A 20,585-nucleotide genomic window follows, 5' to 3' on the forward strand; every position below is an offset into this window, starting at 1 on the left:
ATACCAGTCTGCAGAGTGCCCCCCCCCCCCCCCCCCCCCCCCCCTTACGGTCTCCCTCCATTTTATATAGTCCTCTTCAGTTTTCCCGCTCTTTTATTGCTCTGCCCACTTCCTTTGTCTCTGAGAGCGGCTAAACTCAACATTCATTAAGTTCAGAGTACTACACTCAATCAATCCTTATCTTGCAAAAACACTCATGTTTAGTTTAAACTCTGTTCAACCCTGGCTCTTTTCACTGTGTTTGAAGACAAAAACAAACGTCCCAAGCCAGTTTCAGTCTTTGATATGATAAGACAACCATGGATCTAAGTAAGAGCAAGCACTCTGACCCTAGGGCAGATTCCCTCTCTACTCACCCACACAGTGAAATTAAATGACCCAATACAATTCCTGGCCCAGTAACAAAGAATTCTAACTTTATGCTCTTGATTAACCCAGTTCTACCTCATAGTCCATTAAACTCTACAGTTCATTAATAATAATTCACCACAGTGGTCAGATAGACAGTCCCTGATCAATGGGGATTAGACCCAATACTATTAAATGTTTTTAATATGCTTGGAAAGCGGAAAACGTTCTAGAACGTCAAAAAGTAAACATTACTGGAGACATCTTGCCGTTTTGGAGACAGCATTGCCTTTGCTAGCAAATCTTGGCTAATTAACAGTAAGTAAGTGAATTGTTTCGCCCCAAAGTTAGCCAAGATTATTAGCTAGTCAGCTAAAATTGTTTACAGTTAGTTAGCAATCGCTTCTACACTATGTTGCTAGCTACAGTAGCACTGCCATGTCAATAACCTGTCTCCAAAAATGATGAGGTGTTGGTTGTTTACATTTTACCATTGTGACGTGCATTAATGTGTATCCACTTTCTATGCGTATGACTCATCTTTGCATATTCATCTGTCTGTTTTTCATCTGACTTTACTGACTCTCTGATTGGCTCTTTCTTTCCACAGATATGGGACATGACGCAAGTGGTTGGCTGTAGCATAGCAACAGGCTTCTCCCCACGTTGATTAACCCCCGCCCCCTCGGCCCCCAAACTCTGTCCTCTACTCTACTGACAGGTGTCTCTGTCCTTGGGACTGCTGTTGCCATGGCAACTCCTCTGTCTTCTCATCCTTCTGGCTCCTCTTCTGTCTGGCTGCTTCTGTTCTCTCATCTCCCACTGGACGTTTGGATGAAGATACGTATGTGTGTGTGTGTTGTGTAAATGGGTGGGTACTAGTGTTGGTAACCCTTCGCTTGATTTGGTGTCAGTTTTGTACGTGAGAAGTTGAGTCTCAAATGTGTCTCAGGTCTAACTTCCAGTGTGTACCCGTTCAGCGGAGCTCCAAGCACAATGTTATGTTCTAATATGTGTGTGTGTGAATGGAAGGAGCAGTGTTGGTGTTTGTGTTTACGTATGTTAGACTTCTGTCTGGTTTCTTTGACATAGTGGGTCAGCTCTAATTCCTCTTGCACTGTAACATTGGACTGCTAGACCCCGATAATCCACTAAGCCCTGCCCAACAGACACACATAGGGCTCTCCTATTGGCTGCTTACTTCAACTTTCTACATTTTTAAATATCGCAAATGCTAACCACGACAACACAGCTTTTATATATCAATATGCATAGTGTGTACAGTATGAGATGTAGTGTGCTTATCGCTGTATATCCCTCACTGATCATGAGGTCAGTTTCTCTCTTTCCTCGCTAGTCGTTATTTCTCTCTTTCTCATTCTCTCTCTTCACTAGTTGGCCTTAAACTCACTCGTTTGTCTCAGGAGGAGGAGATGGAAGAGTCATTAGAGGGCATGGCTGTGTGTGCCGTCACCATGGCAACCCTGGCCGAGCCGTAGCCACAGCTGTTCTCCCACAGACCTTGTCCAACTTCACCTCAGACACACCTAAAACATATTTCATCAATTTACACAGCTGTACAGATATCACTTCTAGCCCTGATAACCAAGACCCCATACTCTGTTGCCTTTGCGTTAAGTTAAGATGAATTTGCGTGTAATGAAAAACGGTGTATGGTTTTGAACAAGAGGTTTTTATTTGGCTTTTGCTCTCTTTAGACAGGCACTTAGGTACTGAAATGGTACTGTATAAAAGTCAATGTAGCACTATAGTTCCCATGCACTCTGATGTTTTACGCTGTCTCATCTCTCACTGTGGGATTGAGGGTAAAATTTGAAGCTGCTTGCATTTCCTCTAAGGCCTTAAGAGAGGGATGCATCAAGCCTTCTAGATCCTTCAAAACTCTCACGACTGTTCTCTCACACGTACACACTTACACACACACACTACTCTGTAGCATAGCTGCGTTTTTCTCTCAACCCTCACCCATGAATACTTAGCATTCAACACTATTGACTAGTTTCTCTGTCACTCTCCCACGCTGTTCTGTTTCCAGAGCCCCATAAGGTTCTCCACTGCACTGCACTAATTGTGGTTTAGAGAGCAGATGGGCTGTGCATTTTATTTTTACAAGTTAGATTTTTGGGAGATTTGATTCGTTACGTCTTGAGTTGCATAGCATCCTTAAACTGGTAAATATTTGGCTAATTTGTGGTAGGTTAGACTAACGCTTGCCTTAAGCTAAAAACGGAACATAACGTGGGAGTTCCGATTTTCAAATGTAGTCCCATTCCAGTTTTGATCACCTAGTATATCATATTTATATTTGTAGCAATGTGTTTGATTGTTTCTGGTTGTTTACTTCATGTATAGGATGGTGGTGGTAGTGGTGAGATCACACAGACAGGATGATGTCACAGGATGAATTGGTCACAAGATGTGCTGATGTCACTGAGAAATCTGTCACAGGTGTGCTTGCCATGTCATGTCAGAAACATGATGACATGTTTATGTCACAGAGGCGTTGACATCATACATAAATATTGTGACATCACAGAGATTCAGAGGTGTTCATGTTACACATAGATGTCATACAGAGAGGAGTTAATATCACACAGAAACATGCTACTATCACAGAGGGACATGGTGAGGTCACAGAAGCTGCAGGTAGCCTAGCTGTTAAGAGCGTTGGGCCAGTAACCGGAAGGTCGCTGGTTCGAATCCCCGAGCCGACTAGGTGAACAATCTGTCAACATGCCCTTGAGCAAGGCACTTAACCCTAATTGCTCCTGTATGTTGCTCTGGATAAGAACGTCTGCTAAATGTAAAGTACAGTCATCAGGGATGTGCAGTGTTCTTGGGGACACTTTTGCTACAGTACAATCAAGGCTCAAGTTCAGCTTTTTTTTAAATTGTGTTAGATCAAAATAATTATCTGGTGCTCTGTAAACACGACCCTAACCTTAACCCTCTGAATTATAGAGGATACCTGGGACAGTTAACTGGAGTACCAGTGATTTCTGTTCCCAACTATAGATGAATTCCAACTAGATGAATTCCATTATGAGGAGTAACCGAGAGCCACTAACGTTTAGAGGCTAACATTTGTGATTCCCTCCACAAATTATTGTTCCCACCACAATTGTGATCAATACAATTCTATAGGTATGTTGGTTTGTAATGAAGTATAAGTCAGTTTTATGGGTCGATCCCATGAAGAAGAATTTATATACTTTTTACATTATTATTAGTTTTACAGTTATTTGTAATCTCTTTGGTTATTTTCATCATGGCGGTCATATGTAATTTGACTAAACCCCATCCACGTTTTCACACAGATATAAAATAGTAAGATCTCAAACTGGAGCCATGTCTAGCAGAGGCTAGTGGGAGGAGCTATAGGAGGACAGGTTCATGGGATGGATGGAACGAAGTCAAACGTGGTTTCCATAGGTTTGATGTGTTTGATACCGTTCCATTTATGCCATTCCAGCCATTACATTGAACCCTTCCTTCTATAGCTCCTCCCACCAGACGCCTCTGAATTCTGCAGAATAGATTCTCTACTATGTTAACCTCTATGATGTTGTTTGTAATTTGATAATGTCATACTGCTTGTAAAATAATCTTGTTGTATATCTCTGATAATTGTATTTTTAAAGAGAAACTCTTGTTGATAATGTTGACAGTACTGACTTTAGCCTCCCTGTGGCACTCTGTTCTGTCACAGGGAGGAAATAAATAAAAGCTTAATAAAGATATACATTCAGACCTGTTATTAAGTCTATAACTCTTGTGTTGGATGCCTCCCCCATCTGCAATATAGTAACACTCAGAAAATACTTTACATCAGCTGGGTTTTACATCAGTGTATTTTTTTATTTATTCAAGGATGAAATCACAAAATACATGACTGCCACAGTTTAGTATTGCCTCATCAATAAGCATATATATATATATATATATATATAGCTTATTACTTCCTCAAACTGTTTAAGTGCCCCTTAAACAACAACATTGTTGCATAAATATACCTTGGCTGTATTGTACATGTCAGGTAATGCGGTGGTTCCCTCATGTACCTCTGGTCTGAATAGGTAAAAGGCCCATCTACCTGCTGATAGTGAGAGGTCTCTTCATGCCTGGGCTCAGCATAACCACCCAGAGGGGTATACTACAACGCAAGATCAATGATTTTAGCCAGCTAACTTGCCAAAATATTCTGAAATCACTTTTTTTGGGGAAAGATAAGCATGAAATGGGCATGGTCTAATTGGCTTTACAACCAAAAACACAAATCTAAGTTTAGGTTTCAATAGTTGTTTCTGGTTGTTAATCAAAGTTAGTTGGCCAACTCTGATCCTGCTTTGTAGTATATCCCTCTGGTGTTTGCCCTCCTCCTCATGTTGTCATTTTGTTAATGCACACCAATACATTTCATCCGTTATGTACACAAGCTTTGTAGACTTTTCATGGATCAACAGACAACTTCATAAGGTTGTAATACTCAAGAAGCACTTGGGTAATATAGTTTGAACATTTTCAAAGCAGAGCAAACCAACCAACCATGTGTTGTTAGGCTGGGCCCATAGCAACATGCTGTGATGTGATTGGTGGATGGATAAGGAGGTGACTTTGGTCACATCAGATTCCCATCTGACTGACAGCTTCCATTGAGTCACTGCGTGAAGTGGTAGAAAAACAATGTATTGTGTTTGTTGGGTTAAATGTTTAAAGAATGGAAAAGTGCTTTCCCTATCAGCAGCTCAAAGGCAACAAGGTAAAGAACCCTTTTCAGGGAACCCCAAATCAGCATCATCACCATCAAACACTGTTCTGTTTTAGCCCTCAGTGCAGGAGTTTTTAGCCTAGAATATTAAGTGTTTTAAGCCATGTAGAGGTTGTATATTTAAAAAGTGCTCTAGTTCGATAAATATCTCAACTGTTAAAGTAGTGCAAATCAAATCTAGTAGGACCCCCCATCTCCCCCCTTACAGGTATGTGTAAACTGTTGTTAGCTATGCTGAACTGGTTCCCAGTATACGGCACTGGTTCCAGTGTGTACTATAGTACTGGTATGGTACTTGTGTGGTAGTGGTCTCAGTGGGGCTGGAAGGTCTTGGCCAGATCCTCCATCACACTCATGAACTTCTGCTGCTCCAACTGGGAACTGTGGGTCCAGGCCAGGGGCAGGTGGGCCGACACCATCCTCCGATCTGACACACACACATACAATACAATCTGTTTTACAACCTGGTTGGTTAAAATATAAGCATTTACTATTCACATTGTGATTGATCCATCCTATAGCCATTTCAATGAAGTTAGCTAGAAAATACAGTTAAGCCAAATCAAAACGTAGGCCTAGCTGTTGATCCCAGATCCCCTGACATGCATTGTGTAAACGCAGGCCCAGAGATGAGGGGGTGTCTGTGTTAGTGACTATTGAAGTGTTTCTTTTCAATCCCGCTGTGCTGGGGAAGGTTACTGAGGTCGCCGCATTGGAGGGAGAGGGTGTGTGTCAGAGGGGGGTTCCACTGTACTCTCTGGCAGTATCTAGTACCGAGAGCTCCAGCTGCAGTGGACCAACGCCAGAAACCCAGCCCAACCCACCCCCGCCCGCCTGCTATCTCCAACCTCTCCCATCCTCTCATGCCCTCAGTCCAACCCACACAGACAAACACTGCATTCAGACAGCACTCATCTTCTTTCTCTCTCTCGTCTTCCCCTCTCTCTAAACCCCTCCCATATGCTTGAACTATCCTCTCTCCTCTCTTTCCCTCTCTGTCTCGCTATTCTTCTCTCTCTCCTCTTTCCCTCTCCTTTGGTCTCTCTCTTCTCCAATTTTGACTGAGGTCCACTGTACCGAGAAGCCTGGCTGTTTTAAAGAGCTCTTGTTTTCTCCAGAAGCACAGATTGAGAACGGGTTGTGAGGAGAGGGAGTGTGTGTGGATATGACCGTTAACCCATGACACTCCACACTAGACCTCATTTTGCTGTCTTACTGTATCTTTCTCTCTCTCTTCTGGTCATGACCTCAGATACTTTACCATAAAACATGTATTAAATCGCTCCCTGTAATTGGTAAACAAATGGGGGCAATCCCATTCTTCAGACAATGCTTCACTTTTGTTTGTGATACTTAATTTAATAGATAACTTGTGGTAAGTGTGTTCCACGTTTCTTACTGCCTACCCTGGAAGAAGCTTCCGCTGGGCTTGGTGGCGGCGGCCTCTGAGATGGCCAACCACACCGCGGTGTCAGCCCCCTGCTCCGGGGTCCGCAGACTGTCCTTCATAGACTGGTGGAAGTCAGGCATGGCGTTGGCCACCGCTACAACACCACAGAGAGAGACGGGTCAGTAACAAAGTTATCTTCTTTTAATAATAAATTGTTTATCAGAGTGTATTATGTTTAAAACTGTATTTAGACTATTAGATTTGTATTAAAACAGCATCGGATTTATGTACTGAAATAGTAAATCTCAATAGTAAATGTCAATCTCCAAATGTGGATATGTGTTTACAATGTTGTCATACTCAGAACCAAAGCTGTTTGTTGCTGGTGATTATGTAGCTGTGGTGTATTGATACAGTACCCGGCGTGTCCACCCAGCCAGGGTGCATCACTGAGAAGTGAACGTTGCTATGGGTCTTGGCCCACTGCTCTGTCATCACCACCTGTTGCCTCTGAAACACACACACACACACCAGCAGCTGGGACCAGTTCAAACACAAATCTCAAACACAACATTTCTGACCAAATAAAATCTGCCCTAGACCATGTGACACAAGCACAGACCAGCAAGAGACCACCACATCATGCATTTAATGGAATTGTCTCCAACCCTGTATGGTTCACTGGGGCCAAGCTTCCTCCTGCCATCCAGGACCTCTATACCAGGCGGTGTCAGAGGAAGGTCCAAAAAATTGTCAAAGACTCCAGCCACCTTAGTCATAGACTGTTCTCTCTGCTACTGCACAACTTCTACCCCCAAGCCATAAGACTGCTGAACAATTAATCAAATAGCTACCCATTGTATTTTTTATTAATTTTTTACACTGCTGCTACTCGCTGTTTATTATCTATGCATAGTCACTACTCCTACCTACATGTACATATGACCTTAATTACCTCGACTAACCTGTACCCCCGCACATTGACTCGGTACCAGTACCCCCTGTATAAAACCTCGTTATTGTTATTCTATTGTGTAACTTTTTTTAAACTTTTGTTTATTTAGTCAATATTTTCTTAACTCTTGTTTTCTTAACTACATTGTTGGTTAAGGGCTTGTAAGTAAGCATTTGTATTCGGCGCATGTGACAAATAAAATTTGATTTGATGTCTGACCCAAAACAAAATGTGATGTGTGTGCCACTGCTCCCCTCACCTTGTGCTGTGCGTAGACCATGGTCCCGTCATAGCGACCTATTTCTGTCTGCAGGTTCCCTGTCCTCAGCTTCTGGACCAGCATCCCTCCAGATGAAACTGTGATCTGAGGAGGAGGAGGGAGACAGGAAACATGAAAGAATCATAAACGGGACACACACTAAAGTACATTTTTTTGTAATTGAGTAAAATTACATCTAAGAGAATAACCCCAGGTGGTGGTGCCAGTGGGTTGTGGGTTTCAAACTCACCACTCTGGGCTCTGCACTCTTCTCCAGTAAGGGAATCAGGCCCTTGGTCAGGATATACACACCTAGAGAAAGAGAGAGATGTGTGTCTTTCAAGAGGTTTTGAACGGAAGGGGTTTTGAGACTGAAGTATTCACATTCACCTCTCTCATTGACTCACCCATGACGTTACTGGCAAAGCTCTTCTCCAGCCCCTCTGCGTTCACATCCCTCTCACTCATGATGCAGCCTGCATTATTTATCTGTTCACATCAATCAGTCAATCAATAATCCTACATTATAAATACTGTACGCATGTAATAATACATCAAACATGGGAAGAACCCCTACATTATGGGAAGGATGAGAGAGAGAGAGAGATATGGAGAGAGAGAGAGAGAGATAGAGAGAGAGAGAGATATGGGGAGAGAGAGAGAGAGATATGGAGAGAGAGAGAGATATGGGGAGAGAGAGAGAGGATGATGAAAGGCAGGGTGATGACTAGAGGGAGAAAAATATATGTTACAGGGTTATCACTTTGATTCAAACATATGTTCAGCACTCACCAGTACGTTCAAGGCTTTGTACTTCCTCTTGAAGGCCTCTGCAAACTCCCAAACCTTCCGTGTCTCCGACAGGTCCAGAATGTGGACGTATATTTCCTGAAATTACATGATTATTACACTCTGGTTTATAATATCCAAACAGTGTAAAAAGTCCCCCACACAAACATTTTGAGGGTGAGAGAGAGGCCCAAACTCACTCACTTTATTTCCTGACTCCTTGACAATGTCAGCCCTGGCCTCCTCTGCTTTGTCCTTGTCCCTGCACACCATATGGACCGTACCACCTGTAGAGGGGATGGGGGATAACAGTAGAGCAAGAGTGGCTGAACCAGGGGTGTATTCAGTGCGGTGAAACGTGATGATTCTCTTCCTCTAAAGACACACATGCACGCACTGACTCACACTTACACACACACACACACTCTCTCTCTCTCTCTACTCTACAGACACACCATACCTCTCCTGGCGATGGCCATGGCTGTAGCTCTCCCTATGCCACTGTTGGCCCCAGTGATCATGAAGACCCTGCCTGCCATGGACACCTCCAGGTCCTTTTCCACAAAGCGCTTGGCTGCAGAGAGGAACGCACTCCTGCAACACACACAGGTAGACAGACAGCAGTCAGGTGGAGGATATTCATCCACTGCTCCACTCCACAGGGTGGTAGAGGGTGACTGAGGAGCTCAGTAACAATACACCCCTTTCGACTTGAAATAATTGATTGAATGATTGATTGAAAACAGATTAGAAGAAAGTAGGTCAGTGCCAGTGCACATAGATGTCCTGGGGTCAGATAGGTTCCGAGCAGGGAGACCGCATCTAAAATGAAACAAATTCCAAAGAGTTTAGATATTCAGTCAGAAAGACAAAGGTCTAACAAAGAGAAAGACTGTCACATCATCTCTTAGGTAATGTGAGAAGGAGAGAGGAGGTGGTTCTGAGGCCACCGCTGTGGACAGCGACAGCGGCCTGTGGGCGGCGTCAAGGGGTTCAATGGCTGCCATTGTTCCCAATGGGGGGATTAAAGGAGCGAGGCGGCGCCGTGCTTAGGGATTGTTTTGGGCTAAATGCATGCTCTGTTTGGTGGTGTCACGCAGCGTAAACACTAGTGGAGTCCAGGGTCAGAGAGACTGGTTGGTCTCTGCAAGAAAACACAACATTGAACAAAGGAAGTGCTGAACAAATGACAAAGGCATCTCTTCAGTTGGATTGGATTGTTGTTTAGAATGAGGAAGGGCAGTGTGTGGTCTGATGCTATTGGTAAGCCATTTATCAACAGTTCCACATGATGGCCTTGCCTTGAGCTTGTGGATTTCCAAATAAGATTGTAAGCTTTGTAATTAGCATTGATGACCCAATTTATTTAGTAATATGATGGCAAAAAGTAAACGGTTCTTCAACAGTTTTGTCCATTTAGTGGTTTTGACATCACACAGCAGTAAAGGCCCAGGCACTATTTTGCAGATCTTGGATCAGTTTTGCCTATCTTGATTCTTAATCAATGAGGGTGGAAAAATCTAGAATCTATCTGAACCACTGTGATGTTCACTGTGATGAATTGAATACTATCATGCCAAAGGATGAACACCCATAGAAAGAGAGAGAGAGAGAGAGAGAGAGAGAGAGAGAGAGAGAGAGAGATAATATACACATTGTTCTGGAAATAGGAAAGATGTCTTTTGAATCATTCAGTTTTATACATTTGATTGATTTAGTGGGATTTGATTCCATTAAATAACCGAATCAACCATAACACATCTGTGCGTATGGACCCAACAGGTGGGGGACCACTGATCAATTGCCTACAGTCCTCCAGAGTAAATATAAAAGCATCAATGCTATGATGATGACAAAAACACCATAGCGGAGCAAATCTTACCTGGTGAATTCAGTCATTCCTTTCAGAAACCAAGCGGAGTTGCGGTAAAGAGACATCGTTGTATTACCCATGGAATCCTCTCGTCCCGCCGTCCCGTTATTGCACGCTCTCCTCCGGTTTTAACTTGGGCCAAACCCACGTGTTTGAATTGACATTGGATGACACCCAGCGGCGAGTAGGGAACAACAACTGAAGCACAATCAAATTCAGTGTCAACTGGTGTCAGCTCGACACTTTCCTTGATGTCTATAGGCTTGAATTAATGAAATAAAATATATTTCCTACTGAATCTTCAATAGGCTTACATGGCAAATTCAGGAGTTGCATGCACAGTATTTGTAATTTCAATTTCAACAACCGCATATTTCAGTAACATAAGAACATTTTATCAGGGAATTATTGATAATACTTCTGGGGGAAATTAGGCTATTTTAGGCATGTAGTCTACAATAAAAAAAGCCAAAAGAACACGCAATATGTCTGGAAATGAAAGATTAGACCCACATAATTTGGTTTGACAAACAGGATGGTATCTACATTTGATCATAAACCAGAGTGTACAGGACACTACAATGCACCTTGCCCAGGAAGCTCCTGTGACAGGTGTGAACCAATCTCGACAAAGCAAAGCAAATAACTGGGCGCGACACAGTCTATAGGTGTGGTTTCGCAATTTAACCCACAGCATTGTGGGAAGGTTGACGATGCCCGTCCATATGAATCGGTTTTACGCAAGAGTTTAGATAACATATTTTCCCTCTAGTGTCGGCCTTAGCCTCATATTGCAGCTTCACGATGGTGAGTAAAATGTCGGCTTTTGGTGTCATGTTCAAGTTTGGACATATTTTACAGGGCAAGTAAATTCTCTCTGTGGAACATGCACCTGTCCAAAAGGTGAGTAACTATGTGGTCTATGGCGGTCAGTCTGCGCATAACGACTATTAAAGCTAGCACTTGCACACAGGCTACGCTACAGCACACTCAGTTCCTTTGGCTTGTCCTTGCACTTGAGTCTTGTCGTCTCCACCTGTTTGCCCGGAGGCTACAGTAGCCTAAAGAAGCGTTGCTAGCTAGCACCACTGAAACCACCTCTCCCACTTGAACAGTTGTGCCTTCTGTCTTGCTTAAGAAGCTCTTTATCAATGGGTTGTTGCACAATGTCTTGTTTTTATAGTAGAACATCTTGAAAGTAATGTGTAAGTTAAATTTTTGCTTAAACTGTCCATTATAAGTCTGACTGTGGAGAATAGTGAAATATTGTTTATGTCTGGCACAACAACCACTTATTAGTTAGAAGTGTTGTTTTGAATTGTGGTTTGGATTGAAGCACTTCATCTAGGCCTAATGAGTGTGTAATTGTGGGGTGTGTCCAACGTGTCTGAGTATGTGTGAGTGAGTAGCCTTCATGAATGTATCAGTGTATTTCTGTGTATGTGAATATGTATTAATGCAGTTACTGATTAACTAGGCGTTAACAACATGGTTTGACCTGAGTGACACCAGAGAGAACCTAATGAACAAGAGGAACTGTTCTGCTTCAATCTGTTGCCTGCAATAATACCCATTCTATTTCTATGATTTGGGTCCCATGCGGGTCAACTTCCTGCCCCCTCTCCCCACAGATGCGCTTCCTGCTGCTGTTCAGCCGGCAGGGGAAGCTGCGACTGCAGAAGTGGTTCACTCCGGTGACGGAGAGAGAGAAAAAGAAGGTGATCAGGGAAATGACTCTGATGGTGTTGGCTCGCCCTCCCCGCTCCTGTAACTTCCTCCACTGGAGGGACCTCAAGATTGTTTACAAGAGGTGACTGAGGAAGAAGAATCTCTGTTTGAGTCTGAGCTGGATCTGTCTGTGGTTTACCTTCGATCGCTTTCTCTTATACCCCTTCTCTCTGTCTCTGATTTGCTTTATTTGGCAGATTATTTGTTTTCCTATGTTTGACTTCTGTCTTTTCTTCTTTTGTCTGTTTCTCTGTTGACCCCTATTGCTGTCTGTGTTTCTCTCCCTCTCACTATTGTCTCTGGGCTGAAACAGACTATGGTGCCTGTGTACTGTAGGGGTGTGGAGGGATGGGGGAGGGAGGGAGGGAGGGAGGGAGGGGGGGAGGGGGTAGACTAGAGCCATCCTTGGCCATGTTATTAGTGGTTAATGTTTAACCTCCTAAACCCATCCTCCTCACCAATCCTTCTTACACACACATGCAAACACACACAAAAAAAACATACGCGTGCACACGCCCAAGTTAAAGTTAAATATACACTGAGTGTACAAAACATTAGGAACACCTTCCTAATATTGAGTTTCACCCCCTTTTTCCCTCAGAACAGCCTCAATTTGTCAAAGCATGGACTCTACAAGGTGTCAAAAGCATTCCACAGGGATGCTGGCCCATGTTGACTCCAATGTTTCCCACAGTTGTCAAGTTGGCTGGATGTCCTTTGGGTGGTGAACCATTCTTGATGCACACGGGAAACTGTTGAGCGTGAAAAACCTAGCAGCGCTGCTGTTCTTGACACACTCAAACCAGTGCGCCTGGCACCTACTACCATACCTCATTCAAAGGCACTTTCACCCTCTGAATGGCACACATACACAATCCATGTCTCAATTGTCTCAAGGCTTAAAAGTCCTTTAACCTGTCTCCTTCCCTTCATCTACACTGATTTGAAGTGGATTTAACAAGTGACATCAATAAGGGATCATAGCTTTCACCTGGATTCACCTGGTCAGTCTGTCATGGAAAGAGCAGGTGTTTCTAATGTTTTGTACACTGCGTACATGTTAAACACATAACAGACGAGCAGATTGTTCTACCCTTACAGTCACTATATGGCTTAACCTTAAGCATTAACCTCTATGGTAAAGTGATTTGCATATAAACATAACAACCGTAACCCTGTTCCTGTCCCCTGACCCCTTGCTCCCTTGAAGGTATGCCAGCCTCTACTTCTGCTGTGGTCTGGAGGACCAGGACAATGAACTGTTGACCCTGGAGGTGCTGCATCGATATGTCGAGCTGCTGGACAAATACTTTGGCAATGTAAGCATAATGTACAGGCAATGTAAGGGCTATTCATTGGCAGGTGAAGGTCTCTGGGGGCAAGTTGAAAGAGAACACAGGGAAAGTATAGGTTAAATTGGTGAATAGAAACTAAATGTTAAGGTCTATGTGCTTTTACAATATTTTCAACATTGTATAATCTTAATGGTGTCTATTTCCTCAGCGATGTGCTGTTGTGTCGCCCTGTCTGCTCTGTGTCGCCCTGTCTGCTCTGTGTCGCCCTGTCTGCTCTGTGTCGCCCTGTCTGCTCTGTGTCGCCCTGTCTGCTCTGTGTCGCCCTGTCTGCTCTGTGTCGCCCTGTCTGCTCTGTGTCGCCCTGTCTGCTCTGTGTCGCCCTGTCTGCTCTGTGTCGCCCTGTCTGCTCTGCTACATGTGTGTGGGTTGGATATCATCTTTAACTTTGACAAGGCCTACTTCATCGTGTGTGTGCACGTTTTAGTCCCCTCAAGAATAGTAAACCAACTAAAATTCAGAGAAGTGTGGACATTTTGCCGGTCCTCAATTGTAAAAAGGCTATTTTAGGCTTAGGGGTTAAGGTTAGGGCTAGTGTTAGGTTGGGGTTAGGGAAAATAGGATTTTGAATGGGACTCAATTAATGGTCCCCAAAAAGTCCTGTGTCTGTGCGTGCGTGTGGTTATTAGGGAATTACATGAAAAGTGGAGGCTTGTGCTGAAAGTAAAATGATGTGTTTGGTCTATCAGTAAAATACATCAACAGACACACTGAGACTCCACTCTAATCTATTGTTACAATGACAAAACAGAAGCGATCTGAAAGTGTATCATGAATCAGGATCCATAGTAAACAAATCATGCTACCATACTCATCTATCGGAGTGCTGACTCCCAACAGAAAATGTATGATTGAAAGTGACGGCGTCACCCTGATGTGCGCCAGACAGGACTCGACAGGCAACCAAAATATAAGACCACTGGCTGACGACAGCCCCGTCACAGGCACCTCCCGTAGCGCACGGTCTCTTTCTGCAGTCCCCTGCAACCCTGCCTCATTCTTTGGTCCAACGATGGAATTTAACTATGGACATGTGCATGCGCGCTGCAGGTGTGTGAGCTGGACATCATCTTTAACTTTGAGAAGGCCTACTTCATCCTGGATGAGTTCCTGATGGGAGGAGAGATCCTGGAGACCTCTAAGACAGCTGTGGGCACTGCTATAGAGGAGGCAGAGACACTACAGGAGGTGACACACACATACACATGCACACACACACAGTCACTTAAGTGTGACACACTTGCCTAAATATTTAAATATGTTTTTTCTGTTCTCTCAACAGACAATGGAGGAGTATATGAGTAAGCCGACCTACTGAACCTATAACAGGGACGTGAGTCGAATCTTGAGACTGAAGAATCCTTTCCTCAATCGCCATAAGTGCCAAAACATTTAAACGATTAAACTGTAGTACACTCTTCCATTCAGACAGCATACATAGTCTGTTGTTTTATATAAGCACCTTCTAAAAGATGCATTAGGAGTTTTTATAATTTAGGAGTTTGTTTTAAAACAGTTTTACTTTTTTAACTTTGAGATCTTTTCAAATGTGTTTTTAGTTTAAATTATTTGCTAATTACATTATATTTGATAGGATCATACATGTTTTAAAATAATTGTAGCCTACTTTGCCTTATGTGATTTTCAAGCAAATCAATGTTATTTTAGAATATTGCTGCTGCATTTTCAAATGTTTTAATTCAGTTGTGAGTTGATCCAAAGGATTGTAACCACAACTTCTTACCATTTTGAAAGTCACATTTATTATTGTAATTCTATGTTGGCTAACGTAGCCATTGCCTACACAAGCATAGTGCCTTATTGTAATATTTCTCAGTAGTCAAGCTATAGCCAGAGGGTTCTAAGACTGAAGCTAAAGGTGGATGTTTTGGAAAGTGGTGCCTACTCACAGTACCGTTAAAGTTGTACGGTCTGAATAAATAGTTTTTTAAATGTTAGTTAGGGTATGTTGTTTCCAACTTTTGTAAATGGATTATCGCTACTTTATTAGAATATATCTCTTGGTTTTATAGCTGGAATTGACAAGGACTACCCTGCTTGCCCCAGGCTAAGAAATGTGTTGTCTTAGTTCGTTGCGACCGGAGCTGTCCATGGTGCTAAAATCATAGAAATAGAATGTCATTCCATGTGGCTGAAATGCCCAACTTCACGTTTGCTCATTATTGTAGCTTCAAATTGCCCAAATTGATTACAATATACTAATAGCTTACCTGTCAAACTAAGATGTTTGATTGATCGAGGCTACATATCGTTGTTGCTGACACATCGAGGTAGATGGTGTTTTGAATGTGATATTCTGCAGCTTGTTCACCATCTTTGCGCTCCAAATGAGTAAACACTACACAGTAAGGAAAAAATAAAGTCAATGCTTTATTAACCTCATACGTCACACATTACCGAACACATGTACGAAATATAATTTACGAGGAAGAACACAAGTGGATGTAAAGAATCCAACACTGATTCGGCTGTATGTGCGCTGAAATGTACGGCTAGTATAAAGTGGTGTGTTGTTTTAACTAGCCTATCAAAAACATTGAATATTATGCAACACACCCAGTTACAACCACGAATAGGCACTCCCTTGTAGCTACATCAGATCAAGTTCATGTATAAATTGGCTATTAAAGCATGAGCTTTAATAAATCTACTGAATAGACTAAACTCCATTGCATGTATTTATTTTTCAAAATACTTTATTATGATTTACCCCCCTTCAAAACAATTATATAATATGTATCTGCATCCCCACCATCTACATTCCTTTGACAGTTTTGGCATAAAGGTCCTTATCTTCGCCCTCTTCGGTCTCTGGGTTCAGATAGCCTAGAATTTTCAGCAGCGTGTCGTCATCCAAGCCCTGCGTTTGTGAAGCATCGCCTGTATCCTCCTCGGGTTCTGACTGTCTTTTCTGAGGCGGGCTTCTGTCTGAGTCCATTTGGTCAAAGTAGTCCTGTATCGCCTGCTCAAACTTTCCCAGCACAAGCTGATCATCTTGTGAGCGAGGCTGCGAGGCACGCTTTTTTTGGTCTGCCTTGTTTGCTACCTGCGGATACTGCACCAACATCTGGGCAGCCAGATACGTTGATAGCTCGTCTTCATCGACAGTGTTGTCGTAGTCGTCCTTTCCTTTCTCTGGGACATTTGGCTCAGAGAACATGTAGTCTCTCTGCCTTCCAGCTGGCGCGTAAAACCTGGACGGCGGGCTTGTATGCTGTTTCTGCTTCTTAAGCGCGTGTGCGTTCTGATTTGCCACGCTTCCCAGCCCGAGGATTTTTAGAATGTCTTCTGTGTTTATTTCTTCCGGGACGTTGCTTGTTTGGGTCTCAGGCAGCCGTCTGTTGAAGAATGTCTCTGGAGGGATCTTATTTTTCTTAGAGGAAATGTGAGTTAGTTTGTCCTCTACCTTGGCCAGATCGTTGGGTGTCTGAGAATGTGCTTGTGTCCTCAGTGGTGTCCTGGCCTGTTTTGTCATCTCCCCACTCTTCAGCATGTCCATCAGGTCTTCTGGTGGGATCTGTAGTTTCTGGGAGATTTGGATGAGCTGGTAAATGGCCTGTGGATCTACCTTGTCGCTGTGCTGAGTTTGAGCTGCCCTCCTCTCTTCCCTCTCCTCCTCCTCCTCTTCTAGCTCTCTCTTCCGCTCCTGCTCTGTTTTCTCCAGCACCTTCAGAAGGTAGTAGTCGACCAGTTTGGTGATGTCATCTGGGTCATGTTCTCCCGGACCCGGCTGGCTCGATCGCTTGACCTCATCAATCCCCTCTTCTTCATCATCCTCTTCATCATCCTTCAAGCCTCTGTTGAACGCCTGCCTGTTGTCTCTCTCCTCTTCCTCCATCTCCACCTGCTCCTCTAAGGGCGTCCAGTCCTCTCCCCCCATCACATCCTCATAGGCCAGGTTCCTCACCCGGAACATGTCATCATCATCATCATCCTCCACTTCATCATAATCATCCTCATCATCCTCAGTCTGGCGTTTGTGTCCAGCCTTGGCGTTGGCTATCCTCCCCAGTTCCTCAAACACAGACTGCAGGTTGGCCAGGTTCTGGGGTGTGTACTTCCCCTCCATGTTCTCATTGGTGCGTTTGAAGGGGCTCTCGGGGCCCGGGGCTCTGCCTTCTTCCTCACCGTCCTCATCTTCAAACATCAGCGGGTACTTCCTGTAAGACCGGCTGGCATGCTGCTGCTGCGACCATGGATACGCCACGCCCTCTCCCACCTGGCTCTCCTCCTCCTTCGCCGGTCTCCGCCCTTTGCCTAGAGCCTGGCGGGCTACACTGGGCCTCACAGGGGCTGGCTTGGGGCCCTTCTCGGTCTGCTGGAGGGTACTCAGCACCGCCTGCAGCCACTCCTGAGTCTTGTCCTCCTTTTTGCGCTCCCCTTCCTCATCCTCCTCATCATCTTGGTCCTGGCCGATCTTACTCTGACTGGTCTGGGTAGGAGAGGCTAGCCTCAGCATTGAGCGGAGTTTCTCTGAGTCTAAGTCTATGTTGGTGGTGTCGTAGTCTGGGGTGAGGGGAGCCTGCTCCTGGGGGGCTGACACCACTGCCCCGGTACTCTGGCGGAGGCTCTCAATGTACTCCAGGGCCTTGAGCATGTCTGCGTTGGTGGGGAGGTAGGGGGCGTCTCTTTGCTGGGGGTCCAGCTCACTGCCCCTCAGTCTGTGTTCTCTGAGAGAGGCCCCCTGGACACTGCCAGAGCCCAGGAGGAGGGGGAGCAGGGAGAGGAGGAAGGCCATCCCTGCCGAGGAGAGCTTGGGGAGTGACGGCATGGTGTCTTCAGCCTGGAGACAGACACAGCAGGGAGAGAAGTGTCAGAGCTGACCTTTTATGTTTAGGATAAGATTTTTCACTGGTCAGACCGTTATGTACTTATTTCTTTCAAACAAGAATATGTTAAAGGATTGTGCAGTCAAAAAGTGTGATTTTCCTGTGTTTTTTATATATATATTTCCACACTGAGGTTGGAATAATCCTATGATAATGCTCTTTTTGGTGTAAGAGCTGTTTGAAAAGACTGCCTGAAATATCAGCCTGTTTTGATGGGATGGAGTTTTGGCCACCCTGGTGACATCACCAGGTGGTAAATTAGTTAATAGACCAATAAGAAAGAGTTCCAAACCTCTCTACCAATAACAGCTAGTTTTCAGTTTTCCCCTTCTCACTCCCAGACAGTCCTAGCAAAATTCATGCTTGAGAAATTGCTCTTTACTAAGAAGCTATTTTTGTTTCTTTTTACCATTTTAATTTAATATAATCCCAGTAAGATACTTAATTGTTACCCAGATATTATTTCATATTAAGATCAAAATGGCTGCATTGGACCTTTTTTAATGATAAGGCCAGTTTAAAGGCTTTTGTAATGATCAGCTCTCATGATCCTCATTGAAATTCTAAAACCTTTCATTTTCAGACCTGCCATTTATTCCCGTTTGATGCTTCAGCTGTATTGCTATAGCTTACTAGTGGTAGTTATCTGAAATGAGGTTTTGTCACTCTAGAATTCTGCCAGTAGCTGCAGTTTTTATCCAGAGAATGAAAATCACATCTGTTGAAAGCCCAAATGATTGTTTGCGGAGCAGTAATACCATGGGCATTCAGCTCGCCTGTAAATCTCATTAGTTTTCATATTGCTGCCTTCCGGAATGAGTCACAATCTAGTTGTCTAGGTAACCCTTCGGCTGATGCTGGCTGCTGTCGAAACACAACTACCTACACCCAAAACATCTCCAGCGGACTAAAACGCTATTGTGTTGCACAAGCTTTTTACTGAGAAAATGCAATGGAACTTTATAATCATACACCTAATTTGGATACATTATAAACCAACTAGTGGATTAATTGGTTTTGAAATCAAATTGTTTAAATTAGGCTACTTATCTGCTTAGCCTACATAATAAAAACTACAACTTACTTTTGCAAATCACTAAAAACGAAAACCATAATAAACTTGAATAGTTAATATAAAACAGATTTTGCATCTCTTCACTGCGGCAGACCTGTTTGCAATGCATCAGGTTGGTTGCAAAGCTAAACGGATTTTAAAATGGACAAACATATTAAAATAACTGAAAATAGTGACATTGAATTCCATTTTCTCAAAACAAGTATAATTTCGATGTAGGCCCTATATAAAGTCTTACCTCTGCAAAATAGTTTCAAGTGATAGTCGTGAGTGAATTTAGCTTCTCTTTCTCAGTGTGAGCGCGAGCAGGGATTCTCTGTGTTCAGCACCGGGGACAGCTCCTCCCATTATATGAGGCGCCACCTGACTTGTGCGTCACTGCGACATACGCAATACTAGATCCAAAGAAACAAACAAACATGATTAGAACTGGTTCACATTTGTTCAATTATTTTCTAATCTCTTCACCTCAACTTTCAATTGGAAATGCTTATGTTATCACTGTTTTGTTATCATGTCTAATTATGTTGGTTGTTAACCAATAGCATAATATAATATGCCATTTAGCAGACGCTTTTATTTTACATTTTATTCATTTAGCAGACGCTCTTATCCAGAGCGACTTACAGTTAGTGAGTGCATACATTATTTTTTTAAATACTGGCCCCCGTGGGAATCGAACCCACAACCCTGGCGTTGCAAACGCCATGCTCTACCAACTGAGCTACATCCCTGCCGGCCATTCCCTCCCCTACCCTGGACGACGCTGGGCCAATTGTGCGCCGCCCCATGGGTCTCAAAGCGACTGACAGTCATGCGTGCATAATATTTTTGTGTATGGGTGGTCCCGGGGATCGAACCCACTACCTTGGCGTTACAAGCGTCGTGCTCTACCAGCTGAGGTACAGAGGACCACATGACTAATATATCTAATATCTGGACATTTTAAGGGCATGATTAATTTGCTCACAGCACAATGTCTATTTAGATGGTCATAGACCTATACAACCATGCCTACGGGTTCTCCAGATAGAGTATAGGCTAATTATAGATTATAATACTTTGTGCCATGGATTTAAGCCTACATGAGGCATTTCGTATGCAAATTAAACATTTGTGTAGGCTATTACAGAAACGCTGCACAGCATTTTGGATAATAATGTGGGCCAGGCAAGGA

General features: G+C 43.5%; 3 protein-coding genes across 5 annotated transcripts in view; 1 reads left to right on the top strand and 2 right to left on the bottom strand.

Moving 5' to 3' along the window:
* Positions 1 to 15,978, top strand: part of LOC311105945 (WD repeat and FYVE domain-containing protein 1-like) — a 28,859-nt gene extending 12,881 nt beyond the window's left edge. Inside the window, exons 1-5 of one of the 3 annotated variants that reach the window (XM_084148182.1) lie at positions 11,094 to 11,210; positions 12,035 to 12,213; positions 13,342 to 13,450; positions 14,534 to 14,671; positions 14,766 to 15,978. In XM_084148182.1, coding sequence (XP_084004308.1) covers positions 11,208 to 11,210; positions 12,035 to 12,213; positions 13,342 to 13,450; positions 14,534 to 14,671; positions 14,766 to 14,801 — 465 coding nt within the window. In that variant the 5' untranslated portion in view covers positions 11,094 to 11,207 and the 3' untranslated portion in view covers positions 14,802 to 15,978. Of the gene's footprint in view, positions 1 to 958; positions 1,130 to 11,093; positions 11,211 to 12,034; positions 12,214 to 13,341; positions 13,451 to 14,533; positions 14,672 to 14,765 lie in introns of those variants that run through there. The other 2 variants (XM_084148183.1, XM_084148181.1) reach the window with 2 other exon arrangements.
* LOC311105809 (dehydrogenase/reductase SDR family member 12-like) lies at positions 5,449 to 10,483 on the bottom strand (the record flags this gene model as incomplete). Its single annotated transcript, XM_084148009.1, has 10 exons — positions 5,449 to 5,564; positions 6,544 to 6,681; positions 6,947 to 7,037; positions 7,742 to 7,846; positions 7,992 to 8,053; positions 8,149 to 8,230; positions 8,534 to 8,629; positions 8,735 to 8,817; positions 8,991 to 9,124; positions 10,413 to 10,483. The coding sequence occupies 10 exons, from the start codon at positions 10,481 to 10,483 to the stop codon at positions 5,449 to 5,451; spliced, it is 978 nt and encodes a 325-aa protein (XP_084004135.1).
* On the bottom strand, positions 15,855 to 19,712 carry LOC311105944 (secretogranin-2b-like). The gene is made up of 2 exons (XM_084148180.1): positions 19,647 to 19,712; positions 15,855 to 18,287 (listed from the first exon to the last, which is right to left on the bottom strand). Exon 2 carries the CDS (start codon positions 18,273 to 18,275, stop codon positions 16,260 to 16,262), a length of 2,016 nt encoding a protein of 671 aa, XP_084004306.1. The 5' UTR covers positions 18,276 to 18,287; positions 19,647 to 19,712; the 3' UTR covers positions 15,855 to 16,259.
* Positions 19,713 to 20,585: the final 873 nt, after the last annotated feature.

The sequence above is a fragment of the Coregonus lavaretus genome (assembly GCF_964263955.1).
Source record: "Coregonus lavaretus genome assembly, chromosome: 30".
In the NCBI taxonomy this organism is placed as follows: Eukaryota; Metazoa; Chordata; class Actinopteri; order Salmoniformes; family Salmonidae; genus Coregonus; species Coregonus lavaretus.